General features: G+C 38.5%; 3 protein-coding genes across 3 annotated transcripts; 2 read left to right on the forward strand and 1 right to left on the reverse strand.

The window, feature by feature from the left end:
- The first annotated feature begins 11695 nt into the window (after nt 1-11695).
- On the forward strand, nt 11696-12631 carry LOC137965328 (uncharacterized). Its single transcript, XM_068811638.1, has one exon. The coding sequence runs from the start codon at nt 11696-11698 to the stop codon at nt 12629-12631; it is 936 nt and encodes a 311-aa protein (XP_068667739.1).
- A 3646-nt stretch (nt 12632-16277) lies between these two features.
- On the forward strand, nt 16278-17255 carry LOC137966676 (uncharacterized). Its single transcript, XM_068813366.1, has 4 exons — nt 16278-16583; nt 16674-16778; nt 16851-16894; nt 16993-17255. Exons 1-4 carry the CDS (start codon nt 16502-16504, stop codon nt 17011-17013), a joined length of 252 nt encoding a protein of 83 aa, XP_068669467.1. The 5' UTR covers nt 16278-16501; the 3' UTR covers nt 17014-17255.
- A 5323-nt stretch (nt 17256-22578) lies between these two features.
- On the reverse strand, nt 22579-25499 carry LOC137966612 (cell number regulator 8-like). The gene is made up of 3 exons (XM_068813289.1): nt 25106-25499; nt 24244-24446; nt 22579-23021 (listed from the first exon to the last, which is right to left on the reverse strand). Exons 1-3 carry the CDS (start codon nt 25371-25373, stop codon nt 22776-22778), a joined length of 717 nt encoding a protein of 238 aa, XP_068669390.1. The 5' UTR covers nt 25374-25499; the 3' UTR covers nt 22579-22775.
- Nucleotides 25500-25650: the final 151 nt, after the last annotated feature.

Raw genomic sequence — 25650 nt, forward strand, 5'->3', positions numbered from 1 at the left:
GGAAAGAGTTCTCGGCGGAAGGGGAAAAGAAAGGTGCGTTTTATTTTTCCGGCGTGTTCGATCAAGAGGAAGATTATTTGGCATCATGACGTTCTGAAATTTTGAGAAACTTTGGGACCGATTTAAAATTTCTGAAGGTTTTGGGGTCCATTTAGAATTTTTGATACTTAGGGGGCCGATCTAGAATTTCTGAAGGTATGGGGGTATATTTAGCATTTTTGAAGGTATGGGGGTATATTTAGAATTTCTAAAGGTGTGGGGGTATATTTCAAATTTATGATAATTTGGGGGAAATCTTGAATTTCTGAAAGTATAGGGGTCTATTTGGAATTTTCGAAAAGTGAGGGTATATTTAGAATTTTTGATATTGTGGAGGTAGATCGGGAATTTTGTTAGATCCGATCTTATCATGAGCAGAGATGTTAGATTTCTCTCCTATTCAGTTCACAGGCAAGAACTACGATGCTTGAAAATTTCAGTTCCGGTTATTTGTTCAAGGAAAGAGTTTATGGGGTCATATTAATGGGAGTGATCTAACACCTGGCGATGCTGACGCATTGTCAAAATTGATCATCCTGGATGCTAGAGTCATGACTTGGATACTTGGATCCATTGAGCCTCACCTAGTCCTTAATCTCAGGGCCTACAAAACTGCACCATATATGTGGAATTACCTCCATAAGGTTATCGTCAAACCAGTACGGCCCGTCGATTTCAAGTTGAATGTTTCTCGGGCTTCCAAAATCTGTGGGCTAACTACACTGACATTGTTTATGAGGATGTCCCTACTGCTGCTCTCTCTGTTGTGCAAGTCGTACATGAAACCAGTAAAAAGGATCAATTCTTGATGAAGCTCCGTCCAGAATTTGAGATTGTTTGATCACATCTGATGAATCGTCATCCAATGCCGTCACTGGATGCCTGTTTGAGTGAACTTCTCCAGGAGGAGCAGTGCCTTGCTACTCAGGTTGGCATAGAACCTCGAGTTCAGGCTGATATCCCGCTCTTGTAGCTTATGTAGCACAAGGAAGAAATAAGGGTCGGGACACCAATTCTGTTCAGTGTTTCCACTGCAAGGCTTATGGTCACTTTGTTCGGGACTCCCCCAAGAGGTCCTGTAGCTACTGCAAGAAGTCGGGTCATCTACACGCCCTGAAAGGAGGAGGAATACCGCTACTTCTAGTTCTGCAGCATTGTCGCCTATCGTCCCAGTCACTACCATTCCAGTTCAACCACCCTCACTCCAGAAATGTTGCAACAGATGATCATATCTGCTTTTTCTACTTTTGGTATCTCAGGTAAGCAGAAACTCTCTACTCACCCATGGTATTTTGATTCTGGTATCTCTAACCACATGACCAACAATGTTGTATCTCTTTCAAATGTCAAAAAGTATGATGGCAACCTGCACATCAACACTGCTGATGGCAGCACTCTGCCTATCAGTGTTGTTGGTGATCTCTCTCAATCGTTAGCTGATGTCTTTGTGTCTCCTGACTTGTCGACAAACCTTCTGTCTGTTGGTCAATTGGTTGATAAAAACTATTATGTTCAATTTTTTTGTTCTCCCTGTGTTGTGCAGGATCAAGCATTGGGGAAGGTGATCGCGAAGGGGCCTAAAGTGCGCAGGCTATTTCCACTTAAAGTCTTTTTATCCACTGTAATTCCACGTTCTCCTATACTTTATTTACCTTGTAATGTTGTTGGCTTTGACACTAAGATGTGACATAGACGTCTAGGCCACCCAAACTCGGTTGTACTTCGTACATTGTTTAAATCAAGTTTATTAGGCAGTCAAGATTGCACTTCTTGTGATACATATTTTAATTGTTTATCATGTAAACTTGGCAAAAGTAAAACTCTACCATTTTCGCATTATGCCTCCCACTGCTTTGACCTTATTCATAATGATGTTTGGGGAGTTGCTCCTGTTGTTTTGCATGCACAAATTAAGTACTTTATCACATTTATTGATGACTTTAGTCGATTTACCTGGGTCTACTTCTTACAGGCTAAGTCTGAAGTTTTTGTCATTTTAAAGAAGTTTCTTGCACTCATTGAAACACAATTCTCTACTCACCTTAAAGTACTCTGCTCTGACTCTGGAGGCGAGTACATGTCGGCGGAATTCCCGGAATTTCTTCAAAGCAAGAGCATTATCTCTCAACGTTTTTGTCCCTCGACACCCCAACAAAATGGTGTTACTGAACGCAAAACTCGTCACCTTCTTGATATGGTTTGCACCCTTCTCATTGAATCATCCGTTCCTCCTAGGTTTTGGTGTGAAGCTCTCTCTACCTCCGTTCATTTAATCAACCGTCTACCCTCCTTATCTTGCATCATGTCTCTCCCTTCATTAAATTATTTGGTTATTCTCCGTCCATACACTCATCTTCAGACGTTCGGTTGTGTTTATTTTGTGTATTTACTGATCATGAACGACATAAACTCACAACCCAATCAGTTATGTGTGCATTTTTTGGGTATGTCGGTTCTCAAAAGGGCTATGTTTCCTATGATCCCCAGGCGCGTCGAGTCCGTGTTTCTCGGAATGTGGTCTTCTTTGAAAATCAATATTTCTTTCCAACTCAAGTTACTCAACCGTCTGCCTCTCTGTTTAGTTTTTCGAGCTTTGATGAGCCTCACCCCACTGCCTCGTTGCCCTCTCCTCATCCTGACATGGTGCTTGCTCCTGATCCTCCCTCTGCTCCTGCTCCCATCACTCTTCGTAGATCTACGCGTTGTTCTTACCCTCCTGTCTGGTATGGTTTTCTCTCCCCTGTATCTCTGGTAGCTACTTTGTCTTCTATTTCCATTCCTTTTGGCAAAAGGCAATACAAACTGAACTACAAGCGCTAGAGGAGAATCACACTTGGGACATTATGGCTTGCCCTCCTACTGTTATGCCTCTTGGAAGTAAGTGGGTCTTCTCTGTCAAGCTGCGTTCAGATGAATCGTTGGATCGGTACAAAGCCCGCCTTGTGGCCCTGGGGAATAGGTAGGAATATAGGATTGATTATGAAAAGACTTATGCACCCGTTGCCAAGATGACCATAGTTTGTACTATCTTAGCCATTGCAACATCTCAATCCTGGCCACTGCATCAAATGGGTGTGAAAAATGCCTTCCTTCACAGTGATCTACAAAAAGATGTTTACATAAAGTTTCCCTCAGGTATGTCTACCTCCTCTCCTGAACTGTCTGCAAGCTACGTCGTCCTTTGTATGGGCTTAAATAAGCCCCCCGGGCTTGGTTTGAGAAGTTTTGTGGCGCACTTATCCTCCACAAGTTTACCCAGAGTCAGTATGATTCATCTATCTTTTATCATAAGTCTGTCGTGGGCATAGTCATTCTCTTGGTTTATGTGGATGACATTATCATTACTGGCACTGACTCTGGATTGATTACCAAGCTTCAGAAGGTGTTGCATGCCACTTTTCATATGAAGGATCTTGGACAACCCACATACTTCTTAGGGCTGGAGGTACATCACACACCCAAAGGTATTTTCTTAAACCAACATAAGTATATTCAAGATCTTATTACTCTCTTTGGGTTGGAGGACACATCTTCGGTGACTACCCCTATGGAGGTCAATGTCAAATATAGGAAGGATGAAGGGACTCTCCTTGATGATCTGATTATCTATCGACGATTAGTCGGGAGTCTCATATACTTGACTACTACTCGCCCGTACATCTCCTACTAGTCAGTTTATGTCATCTCCTTGGCACCTTTATCTTGCGGCAGCTCAGCGCATTATCCGCTATCTACGCGGCTCCCTTGCTCGTGGCTGATTCTTTCCTACCGGCTCTGCGCTACATCTGGTTGCCTACAGTGATGTTGATTGGGCAGGGTGCCCTAATACTCGCCGCTCTACTACTGACTGGTGTATGTTTTTAGCGGATGCACTGATTTCTTGGGAATATAATAAACAAGACTGGGTGTCCAAGTCATCTACCGAGGCCGAGTATCGCACTATGTCTACTACATGTTATGAAGTTATTTGGCTCCGCAGTCTTCTTGCTGAGCTCCAGTTTCTTCAGCCCTCATCTACACTGCTTCATGCAGATAATACAAGTGTTATCCAGATTGCAGCCAATCTGGTTTTTCATGAGCGCACCAAGCATATTGAGGTTGACTATCACTCCATTCGCGACACTTTGGAGCGTCGGGTAATATCTCTTCCGTACATTTCTTCGAATCTTCAAGTGGCCGATTGTCAAAGTGGTTCCGTCCACTCTTGTTAGAGTTTGTGGTCTGAGTTAGGTACTTGGCTTTCCGCACTTTAAACGACTAGTCTTTTCGGGTTGTATTGGCTAGGTATCTGACTCAGAACTCCGAAGTTAAGCGAGTCTGTGCGAGAGTAATTCTAGGATGGGTGACCTCCTGGGAAGGACTCTTGCCTAGGACTTTGACATGGTATCAGAGCTAGGCACGCCACGGCCCGCGTTCGTATCCCGTGAGAAGCGGCTCCAGAATGGGCGGGGTGGGTGTCAGAGTGGTTCCGTCCACTCTTGTTAGAGTTTGTGGTCTGAGTTAGGTACTTGGCTTTCCGCACCTTAAACGACTAGTCTTTTCGGGTTGTATTGGCTAGGTATCTGACTCAGAACTCCGAAGTTAAGTGAGCTTGGGCAAGAGTAATTATAGGATGGGTGACCTCCTGGGAAGGACTCTTGCCTAGGACTTTGACATGGTATCAGAGCTAGGCACGCCACGGCCCGCGTTCGTATCCCGTGAGAAGCGGCTCCAGAATGGGCGGGGTGGGTGTCAGAGTGGTTCCGTCCACTCTTGTTAGAGTTTGTGGTCTGAGTTAGGTACTTGGTTTTCCGCACCTTAAACGACTAGTTTTTTCGGGTTGTATTGGCTAGGTATCTGACTCAGAACTCCGAAGTTAAGTGAGCTTGGGCAAGAGTAATTATAGGATGGGTGACCTCCTGGGAAGGACTCTTGCCTAGGACTTTGACATGGTATCAGAGCTAGGCACGCCACGGCCCGCGTTCGTATCCCGTGAGAAGCGGCTCCAAAATGGGCGGGGTGGGTGTCAGAGTGGTTCCGTCCACTCTTGTTAGAGTTTGTGTTCTGAGTTAGATATTTGGCTTTCTGCACCTTAAACGACTAGTCTTTTCGGGTTGTATTGGCCAGGTATCTGACTCAGAACTTCGTAGTTAAGCGAGTTTGGGCGAGAGTAATTCTAGGATGGGTGACCTCTTGGGAAGTACTCTTGCCTAGGACTTTGACATGGTATCAGAGCTAGGCACGCCACGGCCCGCGTTCGTATCCCGTGAGAAGCGGCTCCAGAATGGGCGGGGTGGGTGTCAGAGTGGTTCCGTCCACTCTTGTTAGAGTTTGTGGTCTGAGTTTGTGCCCCGATACCCGTCGATCTACTACAGGCTGGTGTATGTTTTTAGGCGATGCACTAATTTCTTGGAAATGTAAGAAACAAGATCGAGTGTCTAAGTCATCTACCGAGGCCGAGTATCGTGCTATGTCTACTGCGTGTTCGGAAGTTATTTGGCTCCGTGGTCTTCTTGCTGAGCTCCAGTTTTCTCAGCCCTCCTCTACACCGCTTCTGCAGATAATACAAGTGCTATACAGATTGCAGCCAATCCGGTTTTTCAGGTGTTAGAGTGGTTCCGTCCACTCTTGTTAGTGACAGCGGTTAGCCAATACAACCTAACAGACCGGTCTATTAGGTGTGAAAAACTACCACCTACAAGAGTGGACGGAACCCCCGCCTATTCTCTACTGCCTCTCACGGGATTCGAACGTGGGACGGCTCTGATACCATGACAGCGGTTAGCCAATACAACCCGAAAAGACTAGTCGTTTAAGGTGCGGAAAGCCAAGTACCTAACTCAGACCACAAACTCTAACAAGAGTGGACGGAACCACTCTGACACCGATGTCTTCACTAGCATCAATTTGAGGGGGGAAGTTACGATATGTTCAAATGTATATTAGATGTAATTTATGTTCATAATTGTTATATAATTTGGGTTATGTACATAGAGTTATTAGATTAGGCTTAATGAGATGGGTGGTATTGTATTGGGCCTATGGGGAATTTTGTAACAAGAAAACCTAAAACTTAAATACATAATGAAAGGGGGGAAAACCTCAACGGAAACATCTTTCCTTCGTCGCTCGTGTACTTTGTGCTCGCCGTGAAACCAAGGAGCTCAACGCTCTCTCTCGTTGGTGTTTTGGACTGTTCTGTCAGTCCGTGAGGTATTGGTGGTTTCATCCACCACCGTGAGCTCACTGTGCCGTTAGCCGTTGAGTTTCGTCAGATCGTTCATTCAACCATCGGATCATTCGTTTAACATCCTTCTCAAATAAAAAGGGGGATTATGTCTCAAAATTAATATTTAAACTCGTGGATTTTCATGATTACGAACCTTGGTCGAAGGATCTCTCCCCATGCTTTGCACAAATAAGCTTAGGTACCCTCAATTTTTAATTTAAGCATCAAATTTTAAATGAATGATTTATAACTTGATTTCTTCTTATTCTATATTTATTTATTATCTCGTAAATTCATGACGATGTTTATTTGAATTTTTTATTAATATTTAATGATAAAATATAAAAAAGGGCATTATTGTAAATAGAATAAATTATATTATATTTTTGGAACTAGATTAACTTGTCTAAATAATATAATAATGGGTACAGCTAAGGGTGTCTATACTTGAGTCCAATCTCTATTCCATCTTAAAAATTTGTATCATATTTTCTTCGTTCAAGTTATTTTTAATAATTGATTATTTTTTAAAAAATAATAAATTTAATATTTGAGTTTGACGACGGAGCAAGGCATTATCATCTCCTTGTAGAGGCTCTTACTGAGAAAAGTCACCTTTTTTTTTTGTGAAAACAATTTTCTCTATTAATAGAAACTTTGAATTTGTATATTAACTCATACAAGTTTTGACCCTTTTTCAAATTTCTCCTTGAAGTTTTAAGGCCATATTAGTCCCTTTTTTCAAAAAATATTGAAAATTTATTTCTAGTAGAAATACATTTCCAGAGACCATTAGGTTGTGTTTGGAAGTTGGAACACATAAAGTGGAGAGAAAAGAAAAGGAAGAGAAGAGACAAAAGAGAAAAGAAAAGAAAAGAAAACTTGTTTTGGATGCCCATGAAAAATGAGAAAGAAAATGGAAGAGAAATTAGTTTCTTTTGTTTGGATGTACCAATTAGTACATAATTTTGTAGTCTATTTTGTACTTTTAGTACATAATTATATTTTTGCTAAGTTTTGTATAAAATTTGTTTTGTTGAATCATCCTATAGAAATATCATGGCCCAATATATTTTAGAAGTATAACAATCAAGTTGACTCGGCTCAGGATCTCAAAATAATTTGTAAGTATAAAATTATTACTAATTAATACTACTAAATATTAATTTGTTTTTAATTGATAAAGTAGATCGATAATGATTGATAATAATAGTTCATAATATAACTAATATTATTAATACACATAATATTAAAATTTCAAAAAAGTGAATAACATGAATCATTAATTAATATCAATAATAATTAAAAAAAATTTAGTAAGAAAACTATATTAAGTGAGGAATTTTAAAAATAATAATCACCAACAATGAATAATTGTAAGGTTTAGGGTTTTAAAAAACCCTTAAAAATGACTAGTAATTATGCTAGTAATTAATAATCTAATATCAATTAGTAAGTAATGTAATGAATTGAAAATTTATTTATTAGTTATTAAGTTAATTATTAGGATATTTTATCAATTCGTTGGCGTCCATTAGCCAACGAAACCCGACCCCCATCACTTACAAGGTACAGTTCATAGTGACTGCGAAGTTATATGGGCTTCTACCAGGGGTGTTCGATGAATTTGGACTTGATGTGTGTGTTTTCTCATTGTTTAGTGCATATCCAGTAGTGAAAATAGTTTAATTAATTTTGAAATGTTTGAGAATGTTATTGAGGATTTTTGAAGTACTATGGAATGTTTTTGCTATGTGGTGAGGAAATTCGGGGGTTATACATATCCAACACATGGTATTCTATTTTTTATGGTTTGTGTTTTCGTGATGGGATTTTTTTTTAATGTTCCCTTCATATGTGCTTTTTGCATGTTTTACTCAATCGATACAAGCTATGTTTGATGTGAATCATTGTTCCACGTTCTAATCGTGCCCGCTTGTTAAACACTGAATCGTGATTACTAAAAACAAGAAACCCTCATATGTGATTTTTGCTTGGTCTGTTCACCTTCTATCATTTCCGTGGTAGTTTTCTTTTCTTGCTCTCTCAGTTATTTGTTGTTTTCATACAAATGAACAATTCAATCTGCCTTGGATAATATTTGTAGGCATGCCATACAAAAGCAGAATATGAAGAATACAGTGCAAGTATTTGCCGCACAAACCCTGTCTTTAAAGGGATGTATTGAAGTTGGCATGATTTTCTTTATGGCAGTTTCTTCTATCTGTCCAATTGTACACATTTCAAATAGACTTTCTTACTCCGGCCTTACCAATCAAGATATCTTCTTCATAGCCATATACCAGTATACTGACCTATCTGCAACTTGTCATCGGAAGTGTTCTATGAACAAAAGGTTCGTTTCGAGCGCAGGTATTCCCACATTGAAGGTTGTTAAGAAGTTGCTGCATGTACACCTTTGTAGGTAGGGGTTTAGGGCACTGTAGACATTAGACATGACACTAAGATGAAAGGTATTTTAGCATTCTTCTTAGTTGATTCAGAATAACATTTTTTGTATTGATTTATTTCATTAGGAGGAAGTTCCACATTGTAAAAGATTAATATATTCTTTTTTTGTTCATTTCAATTTCTTTAGCTCATATTGGTATTTGTAGACAATGATCTGTTTATCAGAGGGAGTTTTGAGAATTTAAAGTGAATTATTGCAAATTGATGGGAACTTAGGATGATTTGATACAGAACTTACAAAGACCCTCCTCCACAAAACACTATTTGATTCAATTCACTATACAAAGCAAATGATGACTTCAACATAAAGACGGGGAGAGGTTAAATAAGTTTGAATCTAAATGCTTCAAATGAATAAATTTGGAAATACATGGTTGATTGTGTTGCACATATACACACTAAAGAGCTAATCAGAAAAATTCTTAATAACTCATTTTAAAGAAAGCTCAAAGGTGTTGGGACTAATTCCTGATCTACCTTTCTACTTTCATGTAGAAGAAATTCAAATGAAAAAAAGAACAACACTTTATTTGAATAATCTTTCTTTTAGGCTATTAATAAAGTTGTATATGTATTTATTTATTATTTTTGTTCAATTTTATTACTATATTAAACTTCATATTTAAGTCTCTGGTAAATAAAATATAATTAAAGTATGCATTTGATTAATTAATTACTTTTAATTTTTTCAAAATATATTATTAATTAATACCATGTAAAAAATCTATCTGATGTTATTAATATAATATTTTTTATTTATTAATCATATTTATTTTTTATTTACTCTATTGTATTAGTGATTTAATAGTGGTAATTAAAATATTTTTAACTCAAACACTTGGTTTAATTAACTTATTTTTATAATTAATAAAATCAATGGTTTTAAATTTCGAAGATGAAGATGAACTTGTCCACACTAATACCATATTTTGAAGATTTCGAAGATGAACTTGTCCACACTAATACCAATTTCGAAGATGAAGATCATATAGATGCATGAGATGAAGATGAAGATCAAATTTTCGTTTTGTTGACCCTAAGAAAGAGGGGGTTAGTCCAAAATGAATCAAATAAGAATTACTCTTGCATTACTTAGTTCATTCGATTAGGCCAAAATGATTTCTCCTTCATTTGAATCACTTAGGTAATGTGCTCAGGCAAAAAATAGGGGAATTAAGTTTCATACCTATTTTGCGAATCATCCACATGAATAAATAAATAAGATATTTTAGGGTTTAGGGAGTGGGAGGCTAAGGGGGGGGGGGGGGGAGGGTTAGTCAACAAACTGGAAATTTGATCTTGATCTTGATCTCATGCATCTACATGATCTTCATCTTCGAAATGGGTGTTAGTGTGGACAAGTTCATGTTCGAAATCTTCGAAATAAGGTGTTAGTGTGGACAAATTCATCTTCATCTTCATCTTCGAAATCAAACGAAATTGTAAGGTATTTTAGGGGAAAGGAGAATAGCCAGAGAGAGAAGGGAGTGGGAGGCTAAAAGGGAAAAGAGAGAGAAGGGAGTGGGAGGTTGAGAGGGATAAGAGAGAGAGAAGCGAGAGAGAAAAATGGAGAGCAAGTTTGAGAGAAGAGAGGGAGGCATGGAGACGAGAGGGGGGGTGCGAGAGAGAGAAGGCGAATCCGAGAGAAGACCGAGAAAAAGAGGTCAGAGACGAGAGTCCGAGAGAAGAGAAGGAGCAACGACGTCAGAGGCGCAGGGAGACGAGAGAGGGGGTGTGGGAGAGAGGGAGGAAAAAAGGGAAATGAGGACGCACGAGAGAGGGGAGTGCGACCGCGCGCGTCCTTCATCTCAAAGAAGATAAAAAGTAATCTTCAACGAGATGAAGGATTTTAAAACGTGGAGATAAAGGACAGCTTCATCCTCAACATCCAGATGAAATGTCATCTACGCTCCACTAACGACTTCAACTGATGAAGGGCATCATGCGGTTGATTTTCATCTCGGACTTTAAGTGGACTTATTATATAAAAATTCATTATAAAAAATTAAAAAGGGCGAGAGAGAAAAAAAAAGAGCTACAATAAACAAGAGAACCGGAGGCTAAGCCTAGAGAGTTAGGACTAAAATTGAATTTTGAAGGTTATGCGTCAGATTTCACTTTCACTTGTTTTACTTAAGAAAGTGAATTCAATTTTATTGTCCCCTTTCCCTGCACCTATGAGATGTGAAGAGCAGCTTCATATGAAAGCTAACCTAATTGATGAAATGTTTTAGCTGATGCAGAGGAGGAGATCATTGTCAAGTTGCTGAAATCCTTTGGAAATAAGTGAGTTCAACTTCTACTGTACTTCTCTTTTACCGGATTAGGTTCTATTTTGTTCGATCGAGAGCTGAAAAATTCACCACCGACAAAAAGCAACTTTTAGACCTTGAAAAAACTGCCGCAAACTGTGCCAAAACCAGAGTCTTTTACCCACATGGTGGTTCCTCTATTCCCACCAAGGAGGACACAGGCTCCTTCTCCCAATGGTAAAACGGCTGCTAATCTTCTTCTTTCCCTGTTTAATGCGAGAGGATAAGAATCCTTGCCTGGCAGCTCAGATTTGAAAACCCAGAACTCTATCAATTCCTTCTAGTTTCGCTCCCTGATCTCCGTGATAGAGATAGATAGTAACGGAGAAAACATATGACTCGTAAGATGGAAATATATGATTAGAAAAGCCACTTCCTAACCAATTCGATACCCTCGAGCCAAACTGCAAACTTAAATGGCCGAGTTAACTCGTTCTGTTCATGAATTGACTCAACGAGATTGGTTTGTCTGCGTTCAAGCTTATCAGAAAAATTATCATCATGGCTGTTTTGACCACATTCGTACTCGATGGACGGCGCGGATTTTCCTCAGCGTAAGACACGGCGAATGCCGTGAAAATCCGTAATCCGGCGAAAACAGACGGCGCATATCATAGGAAGTGTCAACGTCAAGCTACCGTGCGGCACAGTGGCAGTGAAAGAGATGGGGCAAAACTCAAAAGAACAAGGAAGAGGCGTTTGTCACCGGAAAGCCTCCCTGTCGGTGCTCAGTTCTGCCTCTCTCTGTTGCAACGTCTCTTGTCCTTGGATGAGGTTCTCCTCGAAGCCGGTTTCTTCCAGTCCGGGGCGGCTTGAGAACTTTCCGCCCCCCTTAACGAGATCTCTGCTCAGCAGCAATGACAGGAGCAGGAGCAGGAGCAGGAGCAGGAGAGTCCGCTCCAGCCCCATGTTCAGGAGGAAAGCCATCGAGACGCCGGAACCCGGTTCCCCCAAGGTTACCTGCATGGGTCAAATCCGAGTAAGGAAGTCTAGACAGCATACCTCCCCTCGCCGTTGCCGTTTCTGCAGCCTTTTCTCCTTTTCGTCCCTGAGAAAACACAACTGGCGGAAGTTGTTCGCTTTTTGTTTTCAGAAGAAAGTTCAAGTTCGGGAGTATTCACCCAATAAGGACCCGAACCCGGAAAGAGAAGCAGCAAGGCACGGTCTAAATAAGCCTACAAAAGCGGCGGCATTGGCGGTTGCGGTGGATGAAGGAATCACAGTCTGTGAGCCGGAGGAGGATTTTGCTGCTCCTTCACCGCCAAAAAATGCCCTTTTGCTTACAAGATGCAGATCGGATCCTCAACGGAGTTCAGTACTCGCAAATCAGTTTTGGGGTTCGCCGGTCGGTCCGGAGTCCTGGAGGGGGAAGCCGGAGGACGAGGAGCAAGAGGAAGAAGAGAAGAAGAGAGATGGTCGAAGGAGATTGAGTGAGGGCGATCGTTGGCTAGAGAAGATTGGGGGATCTGGGCCTGTTATTCTGACGCGGTGTAGATCAGAGCCGGGAAGTCGGACGAAGTTGGGAGGCACCATTCTGGACGGGAACAAGCATGGGTCTGGCAGGCGCGTGTTGTCCTCTTGTTCTGCTCTAATTTTTTGACGAATTAATTATCCTTTTAATCTTCGACCTTCGATCAAAGAAAAGCATATGGAAACAGATTGTGATTAATATACGTTTACAGTTGACAATAAATTATAGATTGAGAGGGTAATGGAACTGGATCCCCTCCTTTTCTGCATTTAGTAATGTTTCTGTGAATAGAGAAACGAGAGAATCTTCATTTCTTATTCTTCATCTTCTCCGATTCTGGCTTTAAATACTGTCTTGTATAATTAATTACTGGAAGGTGTTAAACTTGAGATACGGCCTCTTGTTTTGTTTTCAAGCATATGAATCCAATAAAGCTGGGAGAGATTTGTTTCTTACTCATTTAATTATCGTAATTTCAGTCTGATTCTTTACAAGAATTGATCTAGAACTCATCCTTCCAGCTTCCAAGTATGGAAAAATTCAGACCAGCATGACAGAAAAAGGTGAGCAGATAAGACTGAGAAGAATCATTTGAAAGGATAATCCAACAATCAAAACCCTGCAACTAGAAATGTCTGGGTTTCCGATTCGAGGTGTAAACTAATCAAACATTTAATAGAAGAAAATGAAGAGATTGCACCTGCTTTCTGGTTGACCATTCATCTAAAAACCCAGCTCAATCTCTGTCGACCTTAGGAACCTTCACGCAAATCTTTAAAGAACAATCTGCAAATTCTGGGTTTTGGCTGCTTAAACGAATCTTCATGTAAATCAAAAGTCTGCAAAGGAGAGTTATCACGTCTCCAAATAGTTGTAAGCCTTTCAGACAAATGAACAAATAGGTAGCGTTCGTACAGCATTCGCCCGACAAGGGGGGGTAAAGCTCCCGTAAAATCGGTTACTCGGCGGTTCCACCATTACTGCCTGCGACAGGAATGAATCAAAGAAATCTCGCTACAGTTCCCGCTGCTGAACTTGTCCGGTGATAGAACAAAAAAGCTATGGAATCCTTTACGTGTACGATTGAGCTAAAGTAACAAAGAGACAGCAAAGAGATGGCATGGGGAGTCGGAAACTTGAACTCATTAGCGTGATTAGTTAATAGAAGAAAGCAGATACCTAACTTGTAATGAGCCTTCAAATGTAGAGGATTGATGGTGGTCCTTATGTGACTTCTCTATAGAATAAATGTTGAATAGACGAAGACGCTCTTCTGCAACTCATCCCCATGATTACGAATTTCATTATGTATATAAAAATTTGTTTTTATTACATGTGACTCTTTTTTGTCTAATTCTTGCATGCATGTGCAATCTAGGCTTGGTACCTCTCTTGGGGTGGCTTCGAACCGAGCTGACTCGGTTTGATTCCGTATCTCTCGAGATCCGGAATTGGCTTGTTTAAATTAACGAGCCGAGCTCCACTGAATTCAGGTTCAACTCAACGACTCACAAGCGGGCTCATTAATGAGCTGAGTCGGGATCAAGAGTGAGGGAGCGGGGGAATGGGAGCATAAGCTGGGGGTGGGGGGGTGTGAGGAATTCTTCCTCCCCTCGTTATTGCTAAGCCCTTCCCGTCCGTTGTTGTCTCCGCCTCTGTCGCCGTGAATAACTGCTCAAATTTTCCCCCCTCGTCACTATCGAGCCCCTTTTGTCCGCTGTTGTCAACCGCCTTTGTCACTGTCGACAGCTGCTCACTGGCCACCTCTGTTGCCAGCTGTTCGATTTCTTCCTCCCCTCGCCTTCGCCTCTGTTTCTGTCACCGCTGCCTCCGTCGCAACCGTCATCCCCGACAACACCAGCACTGTAACCCCCTTCCTTCGCGTTGTCTCGACGGAATACCTAAGTTCTTCATAAAGTGAATTATTTTTTTTCCCTTAAACTCTCCTTCCATCATTGGCTCTTGAAGAAATTAAAAATACATTTTAATAGAAATAAGTTTCTAGTCTCATGTTTTTTTTAAACATTTTTCTAATTGAAAATTTTTATTAAAAAATCATATAATTTTCTAAGTAAGATTTTCCTGCCAAGATGGGCTAGAAAACCGTATAGAAAATTTTTGAATGAGCATTTGACAGTTGATGCTATAATACTTTTAGCATGAGGCAAATTTTATTGCAATTTTGTGTTTGACATTTTATTTGATTAAAAATTTATCAATAAGTATAGTAATATATTAGATTTTATTTCTCTAGAAGAGGCAATAAGAGGTCTATTTAACTTTCCTAAGAAAATTTTAAAATATTTCTTGTAATTTTCTAATAAGTCACTAATAGTAATAAGATTTTATTTTAAGTTTTTTTTTTTGAAATATGTATCATAGGAAAAACATTTCTAGTTTTTCCTAGAATATAAGTTTCAACCAGGGGCACTAAGGAGGCCATAGTAAATTTATGGCCAGATTCAAAAATTACAAAACAAGCTAGACAACATTTGGAGTAAAAAAGATTAATATTGGTGTGTTTAATCCATTATTAAAATTCAATCCTGAACCTCCCCTATCATTCTTTTTTTAAAATGTATGCATAATTTTATATATAATTTATTTGACATATATTTTATATAGAATATTAAATGTAGGTTAAGCTCGAACTCGGGTAGAGCTCGAGCTCAAACTTAGTTAAAATTATCAGGTTCGAGTTCGATTACAATTTTAGGTTCTAGGCTAGGGTCGACTCGAGCTCAAGTTCAAAATATTTAAATCAAGCTCGGCATAACAATGTTCGGACTCAGCTGGATTCGATGCCACCTTTATGCCCAATTTTAAGTAGAGGTCATTCCCAATTTTATGTAAAATGTATGATAATTTTATATACAATTTATTTGACATGTATTTTTTGAAAAATTTTAAATGTATGTTGAAGCTCGAGCTCGGCTCGAACTCGGTTAAAATTATTAAGCTCGAACTTAATAACAATTTTAGGCTCAAGCCTAGGCTCGGCTCGAGCTCGAGCTCGAAATATTTAAATCAAGTTCGACTCGAACATAGGCAGGTTCGGGCTCAGCTCGATTCGATGCTACCCCTACCTCTCCCTATTTTTAATATTGGAAGACAGATTACATCGTCAAGTGTCGATTATCTCGCTAACACAATGAGTTTAGTAATTGCAGCGATCACCTTGTAGAAACCTTCTTTTTTTGCTACTACGACAACTAGATGAACTATCTCGTTGACTAGATGTTGTCTTCTACCCTTAGAAAATAAAATAAAACAAAAATTTAACTATTATTACTCAAAAAATTAATTAGTGAAAAAGAAAATTTGATCATTATCTCCTGTGGTCCCCGAAGACCACTCGGTCTTAATGGTATGTACACTAGACTGTTTTGCTATATTAATAGAGAAAAGAGCTGGAGAGTGGTCCTGCGCCTTCATACCTGCTTAAATTTCATGTGCCCCTGCCAGAATTTGTGTCAAACACTGGGACCCTCTCACCACTATGCCATCCAAATATAGCACAGTCCCAACTGTTAGGGTGCATTCACGTCTAGACAAGGTGGGTGGAGGTGGGTCCACTCTATGAGCCAGCCCAATCAATGTACAACAATACACACATGGGGCTGTCCAGAGACCAAAACTGAATTCATTCCTTTAACCCTCCTGCCACAACTGAAGACCCTGGGTTAGTATTTGAAGCACCGCTGTGGGAGTACTGATCAATGGCTATCTCAGCCATCTGATCAATGACTACCATGATCGGACAACTGAGATAACCATTTCATACGATTTCACACCAAATGACTTTTTTTATTAGATCAGCTGTGTGACTGTAGTTCACCAAATTTGAACAGGTCAGGCCCCATTAATAACAATCCAACACCCCAGCATGTAGCATTCAAACTTCCTGCTGTGAAGATTGTGACCACTTCCCCACTCCGAGGCCTCAAATGCCACTCCTCTCACTACTCCCTCCCACTGACAGGAAGAGAAGCTGGAGAGATGGAGCACAGATCTGGGATCTCCTTTGCCCTTCTCCTTCTCCTTTTAGCTCCAGCTAATTGCTTTACCTCAACTGCCCACGGTTGTTTCACTTTTCTCTGTTCCACTTCTTCTTCTTCTTCTTCTTCCTTACAGAATTCCAAGCTGAAACTAACGGTGAATACAATTACAGAAGGACAGGTCGTCACAGCGGGTTTGATCTCAGGAGAGATGTACGAGATAGACTACAGAGGGCCGGAGACGCATTCCTATATTCCTCCTCCTGACTTCACTGCCGGTAAAATAGTATCGATAATAATGAGTCTCCAAAAATTGTGAATCTATTCAAGCTGAGTACTCTTTTCTGCAGGCTTCAATTCCAAGGTTCCATACACCCATCACGGAAAACTTCATGTAAGATAACTATTGATTTCGTTTTTGTTTTTCTGGATTGTGTTTCTGTTCATCTTTTTTTATTTTTTTTATTTTTTTCCGTTTTTATTATTCTGCAGAGGAAACAGATACATGGATAGAAATCTGAAAAGAGAGGCTCTGGTGGTGTTTTCAGGTGGAATGATCCTGGAGAGTTTGATTTATCTTATCCTTATATACTGTACTGTTCATATGCTTAAAATGGTGAATTGTAAAGTTTGTGTTGGAAGTTTTGAATGTCAATGTTTATTTTTTAGTGAGGATGTATTGAGTTCTTCATTGCTTCAAAGCAAAAAGGACTTTTAAGTACAAATTAGTGGAATTATCATGCTTTGATGGTCAATTTTATCAATGCAACTCAAGGAACTCTCACATGGAAAAAAGATTGTTTTTTTTTTTTTTTTTTTGGTTTTAGAGAAGAAAGAAACCCTGTAAATATTCTTAATTGTGAAAAGTTTTAGTAACTTCGTCTCTCCAACAATCTTGATTTCGTCGGTTTCGGATCGTTGCTGTGGGTTGAACAATCAATGAGTTTAAAAAAGTTGGAAGCTACATGGTAAACTCGCATACATAATCAAGTGGTTGACATTCTAGAAAACAAAGAAACCAACCCTTTCCCACCAACAAATTCTAAACCCTTACTAAGGAGGATTATGAAATTCTTTAAAAAACTCAAAGAGTATGTTAGTTTCTTCTTCTAGTACCCCTCCAACCACTATTGCCTCTATTGGTATAGGTACGTTATTTTCCTTTCCATGCTCCGATGCTTATTCTTAGATTATTGACTCAGGTGTCTTAAAATATCTCATTGAAAGTTAGGTAATTTATCTTCCTTGTCCCAATGTCCTATCGACTGATTTTGTATCTATTGCGGATGACATAGACTAAAGTGCAACGATTGCCTTCGTTAGATATCTTATTTATGCCTCCATTTCCATGTCTATGAGTCAAATTACCAAGAAATTAAATTACTTTTTCACTTTTCACCCTTGTTATTGAGTTTTTCAAGACAACTAGACCAAACAGGTGATATGTGGTGGCTATGAAAGGAGGTATTTATTTCCTAGACTCTGCCCTAATTTTAGCACTGCATACTTTATTAAATAATGCTCTTCAATGGCGCAATCGATTGGGGCATCATTCTATGAGCATATTGCAGTCAATAGTTCCTTCCTGAAAGCCAATTTCATATTTTCCATGTAAAATTCATCAATTAGGCAAACATCACCGAAGTTCTTTTCTTTCACGATATGAGAAAGTTTAAGTTCTTTTTCTTTAAGTCAAGTTGGTTAACTTACGTGCACGAGGGAGGTTTGATTAGAGTCTATTCCCTACCTCGATCCTTACCCTCACTTAAAACTAAGTTCCCTCCTATAGTTGATGAAGAAGTTGAGGTATACAAAAAATGGCTAAAAAAATACAACACTTTTTCAATTGGTTAATTTTCAATGTGAAAGAACATGTGCTTAGCAATGTAATTCACTTAGAAACTGCAAAGACTATTTGGGAAACCTGTACTAAATTATATTCAAGTTCTGATAGTCTTCAAAAGTTATATAATGTATTCTAAAATACATATAATATTAAATAAGAGGATAACTTACATGATTAATTTGCTCTATTTAGAGGATTAATACAATGGAAGATAACCCAACCATACTCTATTAACTCTACTGTACAAGAGATGAGATGCAAAGATAAACACTTGTTACTACCATATATCTTGCTAATTTAAAGTCATATGATGAGGTGGCTAAGACATATATTCTCAACTCTATTGCACTGCCCATCTTTGATGAAATTTGTGTCACCATGCTCTATTCCAACCAAGGGTATTGATGCTACAATAATGCTTACCAAAATATTAATAATACACTCGAAGGAAAGGATGCAGTATTGCATGAGAACTCTACATGGGCCACTGCCAATCAAGTTATTGCTAGTTCTACAGGAGGGAATCACTAAACCTTCCAAAGGTAAACAAGTGTTGATGAATGAGGGCTTTGAGATCCTTAAAAACTCAAAAGCATGTGCAACAACTTTTGCCACAACTACCACAAGTAGTTCTCTTTCACTGTTGTCATAACTTCGATTATTGACTGGCCTTTGAACATTACCCTTTTGTCATCTTTGTCCCCTTGTTCCATAAATAGGTTTGTATCCAAAGCTAATGGATCTCAAATGAAGGTACAAGGTGTTGACTCTTCTTCCCATACACCTTTGTTTCAACTCTCTTATGCTCTTTTTGCTCCAAAGTTTCTCTTTAACCTTATATTGTTAGTCAATTAACAAATTTAACTATTTTATAACTTTTTATCATACTTTTTTGTGTGTTCTAGGATTTGTAGACCAAGACCAAACATGTTATTGGTAGAGATTATGAACAGGGGAGTGTCTATTTCTTGGACAACCACACAATAACTACAACAACAACCTCACACCAAAAGGCTCTCCAATAGTACAATAGATTAGGACATCTTTCTTTATCTTCATTACAATCCATAAAGACAATTTTAGATTTACTTTGTAAACTTTGTCATATAAGTAAAAGTCATAGAAGTCCTTGTTCTCCTCATTATCGGAATAATAGTAATACGCTTTTTTCTTTGGTATATTCTAATATATGGGGTCCAATGAATGTTTCCAATATCTTTTTCCAAGTATTGCATTATTTTTATGGATGATTACACCAAAGTCATTTGGTTATTTTTTATGAAAGACAAATCCAAAGTGTTACCATTTTTTAGTCATTATGTGTTCGAATTTCAAATCAATTCAACTATAAGCTAAAAATTCTTAGATCTAACAATGTAAAGGAATGTATGTCTTTTGATTTTCAAACATTCTACAATAAAAATGGCATCATCTATTCAAACATCATGCGTCGACTCCCACAATAAAATGGGGTGGTTGAAAGAAAAAAATATACACCTACTTGAGATTGCACGTGTTTTGCTGCATCATATAAATGTGCCTAAATTTTATTAGCCCAATGTTGTTCTCACTGCCTGTTATCCTATTAATTGTTTACCATATTTTATGGTTTTTTATAATAATCATCTTCCATTTCCTCCCAAAGTATTCAGTTGCATATATTTTGTTCATCATATCAGAATACTCCTAAACTCAAAAAAGATATGTATATGATGACCCTTCATTGAAAAAAATATTTTTGTCACTTGATGTAACATTCCTTGAGGTGGCTTTTACCCAATAGATTGTGCTCCACTTGGTTTCTCCTCTTCTACAGTTATACTTAAGCCTATGGTACCACGGGAAGGCCCTCTACTAAAAGATACAAATGACATACCTCTCAAACAAACTCTCCTACTCTATTAGTTGATCAGTCTCTTGTAGGGTCTGCAAATCCCAGTAAGGTAGGTGCTCCTCCTTCGCCTCCAATTATGTTTGGTCCTTTCTATGATACTTGACCTACCACTCTTAGGAAAAAACCCAAGTCTTGCACTTAACCATCCACTACTTATCAAATCTCTAATTTTATGTCATCTCATAAATTATCTCCTAGTTATTTTACTTTTCTTGCTTTCATTTTCTTTGTGTCTCTTCCTCACTCACATCAAGAAGCCCTTTAACATCCATGATGTAAAATAGCAACGAAAGAAGAGATGACAGATTGTATGGAAATTAGGCATGACAGTTTGTTCCACTACCACCACACAAGAAGATTGTCGTTTGTAAGTGGTATTCATAGTCAAACACAATAAGGATTTATTGCAAGACTAAAGGTTAAGTTGGTGGCAAAAGGATATCTTCAATATTATGGTAAAGATTATTAGGAGACCTTCCCCTAAGGCTAAATTTAATTCGATACACATAATTGTTTCTCTTACTACAAATTTTGATTGGCTCTTGGCCCTCACACCAACTTCATGTAAAAAATGTCTTCCTCTCTAAAGATCTCCAGGAAAAAAAGTTTATATGAATCCACCTAATTTTATGGTTGAAGGGAATTAATGTTCAAAATATAAAAATCTTTGTATGGGTTGAAACAGTCACTGAGAACATAATTTGGTAAATTTAGCAAAGTGACACTTCAATTTTAGATTTATAAGAAGTGTTATAGACCATTTTTTCTTTGTGAAACATATTAATAAAGGAGTCATTATTTTGACTCTGTATGTAAATGATATTATTGTGATAGGGAATTATCTTAACGACATTCAACAACAAACAATTTAAGAAAAAGGATTTGCGACTACTCACTATTTTTTTCCAAATTGAAGTACAACAATCTATGTACGACATAATTTTATCACAAAGCTTGACTTACTTAAAGAAACATGAATATTGAGGTGTTGACTAGTAGACACTACAATAGACACTAATGTAAAGTTACTTGCTAGCTCAGGAGAATATATAGATGTGAGGAGGTTCCTAGGTTAGTGGAAAATTGATTTCTCTAGCTGTAACTAGACCTGATATTTCCTTTTATTGTAACCATTATTAGTCAATATATGCATAGGCCTCAAGTCTCCCACTAGCGAGCCTTAGAGAGAATCCTCTGGTGTTTAAAAAAATTCTCTTGGACTATGACTTTTATACAAATGTCATGAACATGTTAACATTGAGAGTTCTACAGATGCTTATTGGGCTAACTCTTCAAATGATAGAAAATCTACCCTAGGTTAGTGACATTGGTTAGAGGTAACATAATAGCTTAGAGAAGCAAGAAATAAAATATGGTTGTTAGATCAATGTAGAAGCATAATACAAAGGCAATGACAGATGCAATGAGTGAGTTGGTATGGGTAAAGATTCTTCTTTCTAAACTTGGGTTCCACAAAGACCCTCGAATGAAACTCTATTGTGATAATTGTGCTAATCATACAATCAACAAAGGCAATGACAAATGCAAATGAGTGAGTTGGTATGGGTAAAAATTCTTCTTTCTAAACTTGGGTTCCACAAAGACCCTCCAATAAAACTCTATTGTGATAATTATGATAATCGTACATATTATATATAATCCAATTTTTTATAAAAGAACAAACTCTATTGAGATTGATTGTCACTTCATCCAAGAGAAAACACAAGTCAAAAGTATATGATTGTAACAAGACCACTGAACTCCACATGTTCCAAGCTAGATAGTTTATAATGTATACGCACCAACTTATGGAGAGTGTTCGAAAATAAAAGATACCAAGGTATAATTATAATTTACTTTTAAGTCTCGAAGTTTGTTTACAATACTTTTTTCCAACCCTTGTACAGAGGAGCATTCTTGTAATTCTTTATTTTAATGACAATTAAATAGAGGCAAAGGGAGGAAAGGTCCTGAACATCTTTATATTTTCACATTCTCCTTCTCTCCTATTCTTTCGTCAACTTTTTTCTCTCTTTCCCTTCACACACACTCATCTAGAAGTACTTAAATTGTTCTTCAATGGAACCCTAGAATTTGAGATCAGTGTTATAAAGATAACCTCTCCACAGAGGTGAATTCTACTGTGGAATGGCCCTTAGTAGCTCCCGTTTCAACATCTTTCATATAAACCACATAAACAGAATTGACTATGGGGTTAGATATTTTCTCTACTTGACGGTAATCAAGTTTCTAAAAGGGTGCATGCATCTCACTCAGATTTTAAATTATGGACCTCTCTCAGATTATATATTTAAAATAGCATAATAAAGTCAATTAATAAAACACAAAAGCATATGGAAATGATATACAACTCTCAGGAAACTAGTGTTGAAGAGATGCATACACCAAATTCTTCAGAAAACGGTATACATACATAAACATATACTTACACTGATGAAATGATCCTATACCATGCACTGCAGTACATTTCTCTCCTGCTCTGTTCTTCAGTATTTCACATTTTATAGAGATTTCTTACGCTCCACGACCCATACTCTGTTCTGCTGGAGGGACCATAATAAGGACGGATCGGCTGTTAAAACCCGGATGAGGCAGTCGGCGACGTAGCTCCCTAGCTTCTTGGCAGAGGGAACAAGGGTGGCAGAAGAAGTGAGTTGCAAAATCGCAGGCCGTTTCACATTGTTCACGATGCTCATCATCCTTCAACAAACCTTTGCAGCAGCAGCAGCCGCAGGATCTGACTAGTGCCTCACAGCTTCCCTGTTTTCCCATACACCAAGTAAACTGTTATTCCATACAGCAACTTCCCCATCTTTTTGTATCATGGGCACCAAGTTTTTTTACCCCATGAAAAAAATATAAAAAACCTAGAAAAGTCGAACAAAAGATTAAGTGTGCTCTTCAAACAAAACTTAGGGCTGTTGTAACTAAGCTTATTTTCTGAGTAGAAAAGAAAAAAAGAGATTAACATCAATAAGCATTACATAGAAGATTACTGCAAGTTAGGTGGAACATGAACATATAGAAGAAGTCCCATACAGTTGGGTGGACCTTTTGTGCATTTCCCTTCCGAAAAGATGTAAAAATTGATTAACTCATTTCCACTAAGAGATACAAATGCTTATTATACTAGAGGGAGACATAACATAGTTTGCAAATAAATTTTATGCACTAATAACTCAAAAAATAATTTTTTTTTTTCAAAATAGAAGAAACATCAAATAGAAAACATAAATATATATATATATATATATATATATATATATATATATATATATATCAGACCATTAATCTATGGGTATTTGATAGAATGAAAATAGGAATTTGAATTGTAGTCAAAAAATCCTATAGCAATTAAATCGTACCTTACAAGAGAACTCGTTTGTATCCAGAAGGAAATTGAATGAAGATCCGGGAAGGTATAAGACAGACGATACAGTTTAGAACAGACAGTAGAAGATAAGAAACAGACAGATAGAGAAAATTACCAAAATGATGCTCAATATTTTGTCCTGAAATAAATGCTCAATAATGTACAATTAAAAGGGTCAAAGGTTAACAGTGAGAAGAATAAAAGCCATAAAATATTTTAAAAAGAAACAATTTTCCTTGATAAAAAAAAAGTCAATTTAACGGCTGAATTACCAATGATCAAGCAATATGGAAGATGAGAATTTATAGAGCCCTTGATTTAAGACTACTGGATCAAGCATATTCAAGAACGACAAAAGACAAATATAGACTGGTACAATATTTTAAATAACTTGAACATATATATCAGAGAGAAAATCCACAAATCCAGAAAATTAAAAATTACCAGCTTGAATCACAACAACGAATGTAAATCAGGGTTTACCACATACAAGCATGCCTCATTATGCTTCATATGCTTTAGGTCCTAACAACCTTTCCCAGGACTGAGGTAACAGTAGAGCATAAAATAATAACCAAGACAACGTAGCCCTGCAGAAACAAAACTTGCCTCAAGATTGAATTTGCGCCGGATTGCAGTGCGACTTGGGTAAGAAAACCAGGGAGCCATGCAATTCCAACCAAAGAGGGAATTTCCCAGCAGATAAAGGCCAGTGTATGGCAAGCAGTGATTAGCAAAAGAACCTGGATTCGACCCCAGCCTCTCAACGTTGCTGCCATAGAGCATACAAGGAGCCAAACTTCCAAGAAGACCTGATTAATTATAAACAGCTTCAGTTAAAGACGATAGTCATAAATAACTCTAAGGAAGAGATCAAACTGTCAATTTACCGAAAAATAAAAGGACGTGCACAAAAGTTGCCCGTAATTTCAAACATTTGAGGAACTGCAATAAGAGATAGAATTGGCTAGTTCCATGGGGCGGCATGGGGAAAATCATAGCCAATCCCTGGGGGAGAATGGGCTCCGTTAGACTAGCAAATCCCAGCGCCATCCAGCAAACAACTCAAAAATTGCGTGTTTTTTTACTCTTCATGCGCTATATATTGTCAATTAAAAAGAGGCATGCATTGGCTAAAAGGAGCAGTCATACCTACTCAAAAGTAGTAAAAATTAAAACCTAAATCTCGGCGTTCTGGGGGATGACATAACGACGCAGATAATATTGGACAACAGTCAAACGGAGAGCGACCAAGAAAAAGCAGCAATCAATTTTGACATCACAAACCCTAAGGAAGGCGATTTTTAGCGCAGGAAAGAAAGATCTATAAATCAACATACAAGCCGCATGTAAAAACAATTTAAAAATAAATGACTTAACTTGAGACACGGATCTAAGAAAAGAACCCAATTTCAAACAAAAAATTATCATCATAAAAGAATAAAACAAAGAAGGGCATCATATAACTTACAGACTTCAAGATCGCTGCTGCAGAATTCATCATTACGGCCAAGGCAGGCAAGAATGCTGGAATCCCATTGACGGCGGGGGACCGGCTCGCCGATTGCGCTGAAATGAGAACAAGGCAGTCCCTCCGCTGTCCATCCGTAGGCTCGCGGAGGCGGCGATTCAACAGCAATAGTCGGGACCTTCAATGGCTCCTCCACCTGGCTCCGCTTAGCATCAGCGGCGTCGCCTGCAGCAGGCAGAAGGGGGCTCTCTTCCTCCGGATTCACCATTGACGCCTCAAACAGTAGGAGAGAGCGAGAGCCAGAAAGATGGACGAATTTTTTTTCTTTTTATCTCTGTGGCCGAAAAATGAAGAGATGGGATGACGAGAGACGCAGCAATTTATAAGGGAAGAAGCAGGTCTGGGACCGCGTCAACGGACGGTTAGTCTCGAAAAGATAACGAGTGCTCGCAAAGTGGCTAGCTATATTAGAGGTGGAGCCAGGTGGAATAGGTGTTATTTTGGCTGGAGGCCGCGTGTAAACGCGCAACAAAGTGCGTATGACA

The sequence above is a fragment of the Aristolochia californica genome, unplaced genomic scaffold (genome assembly GCF_029961685.1).
Source record: "Aristolochia californica isolate CCGP_79_NKW_82.1479 unplaced genomic scaffold, dmAriCali1.0.hap1 SCAF_5, whole genome shotgun sequence".
NCBI lineage: Eukaryota > Viridiplantae > Streptophyta > Magnoliopsida > Piperales > Aristolochiaceae > Aristolochia > Aristolochia californica.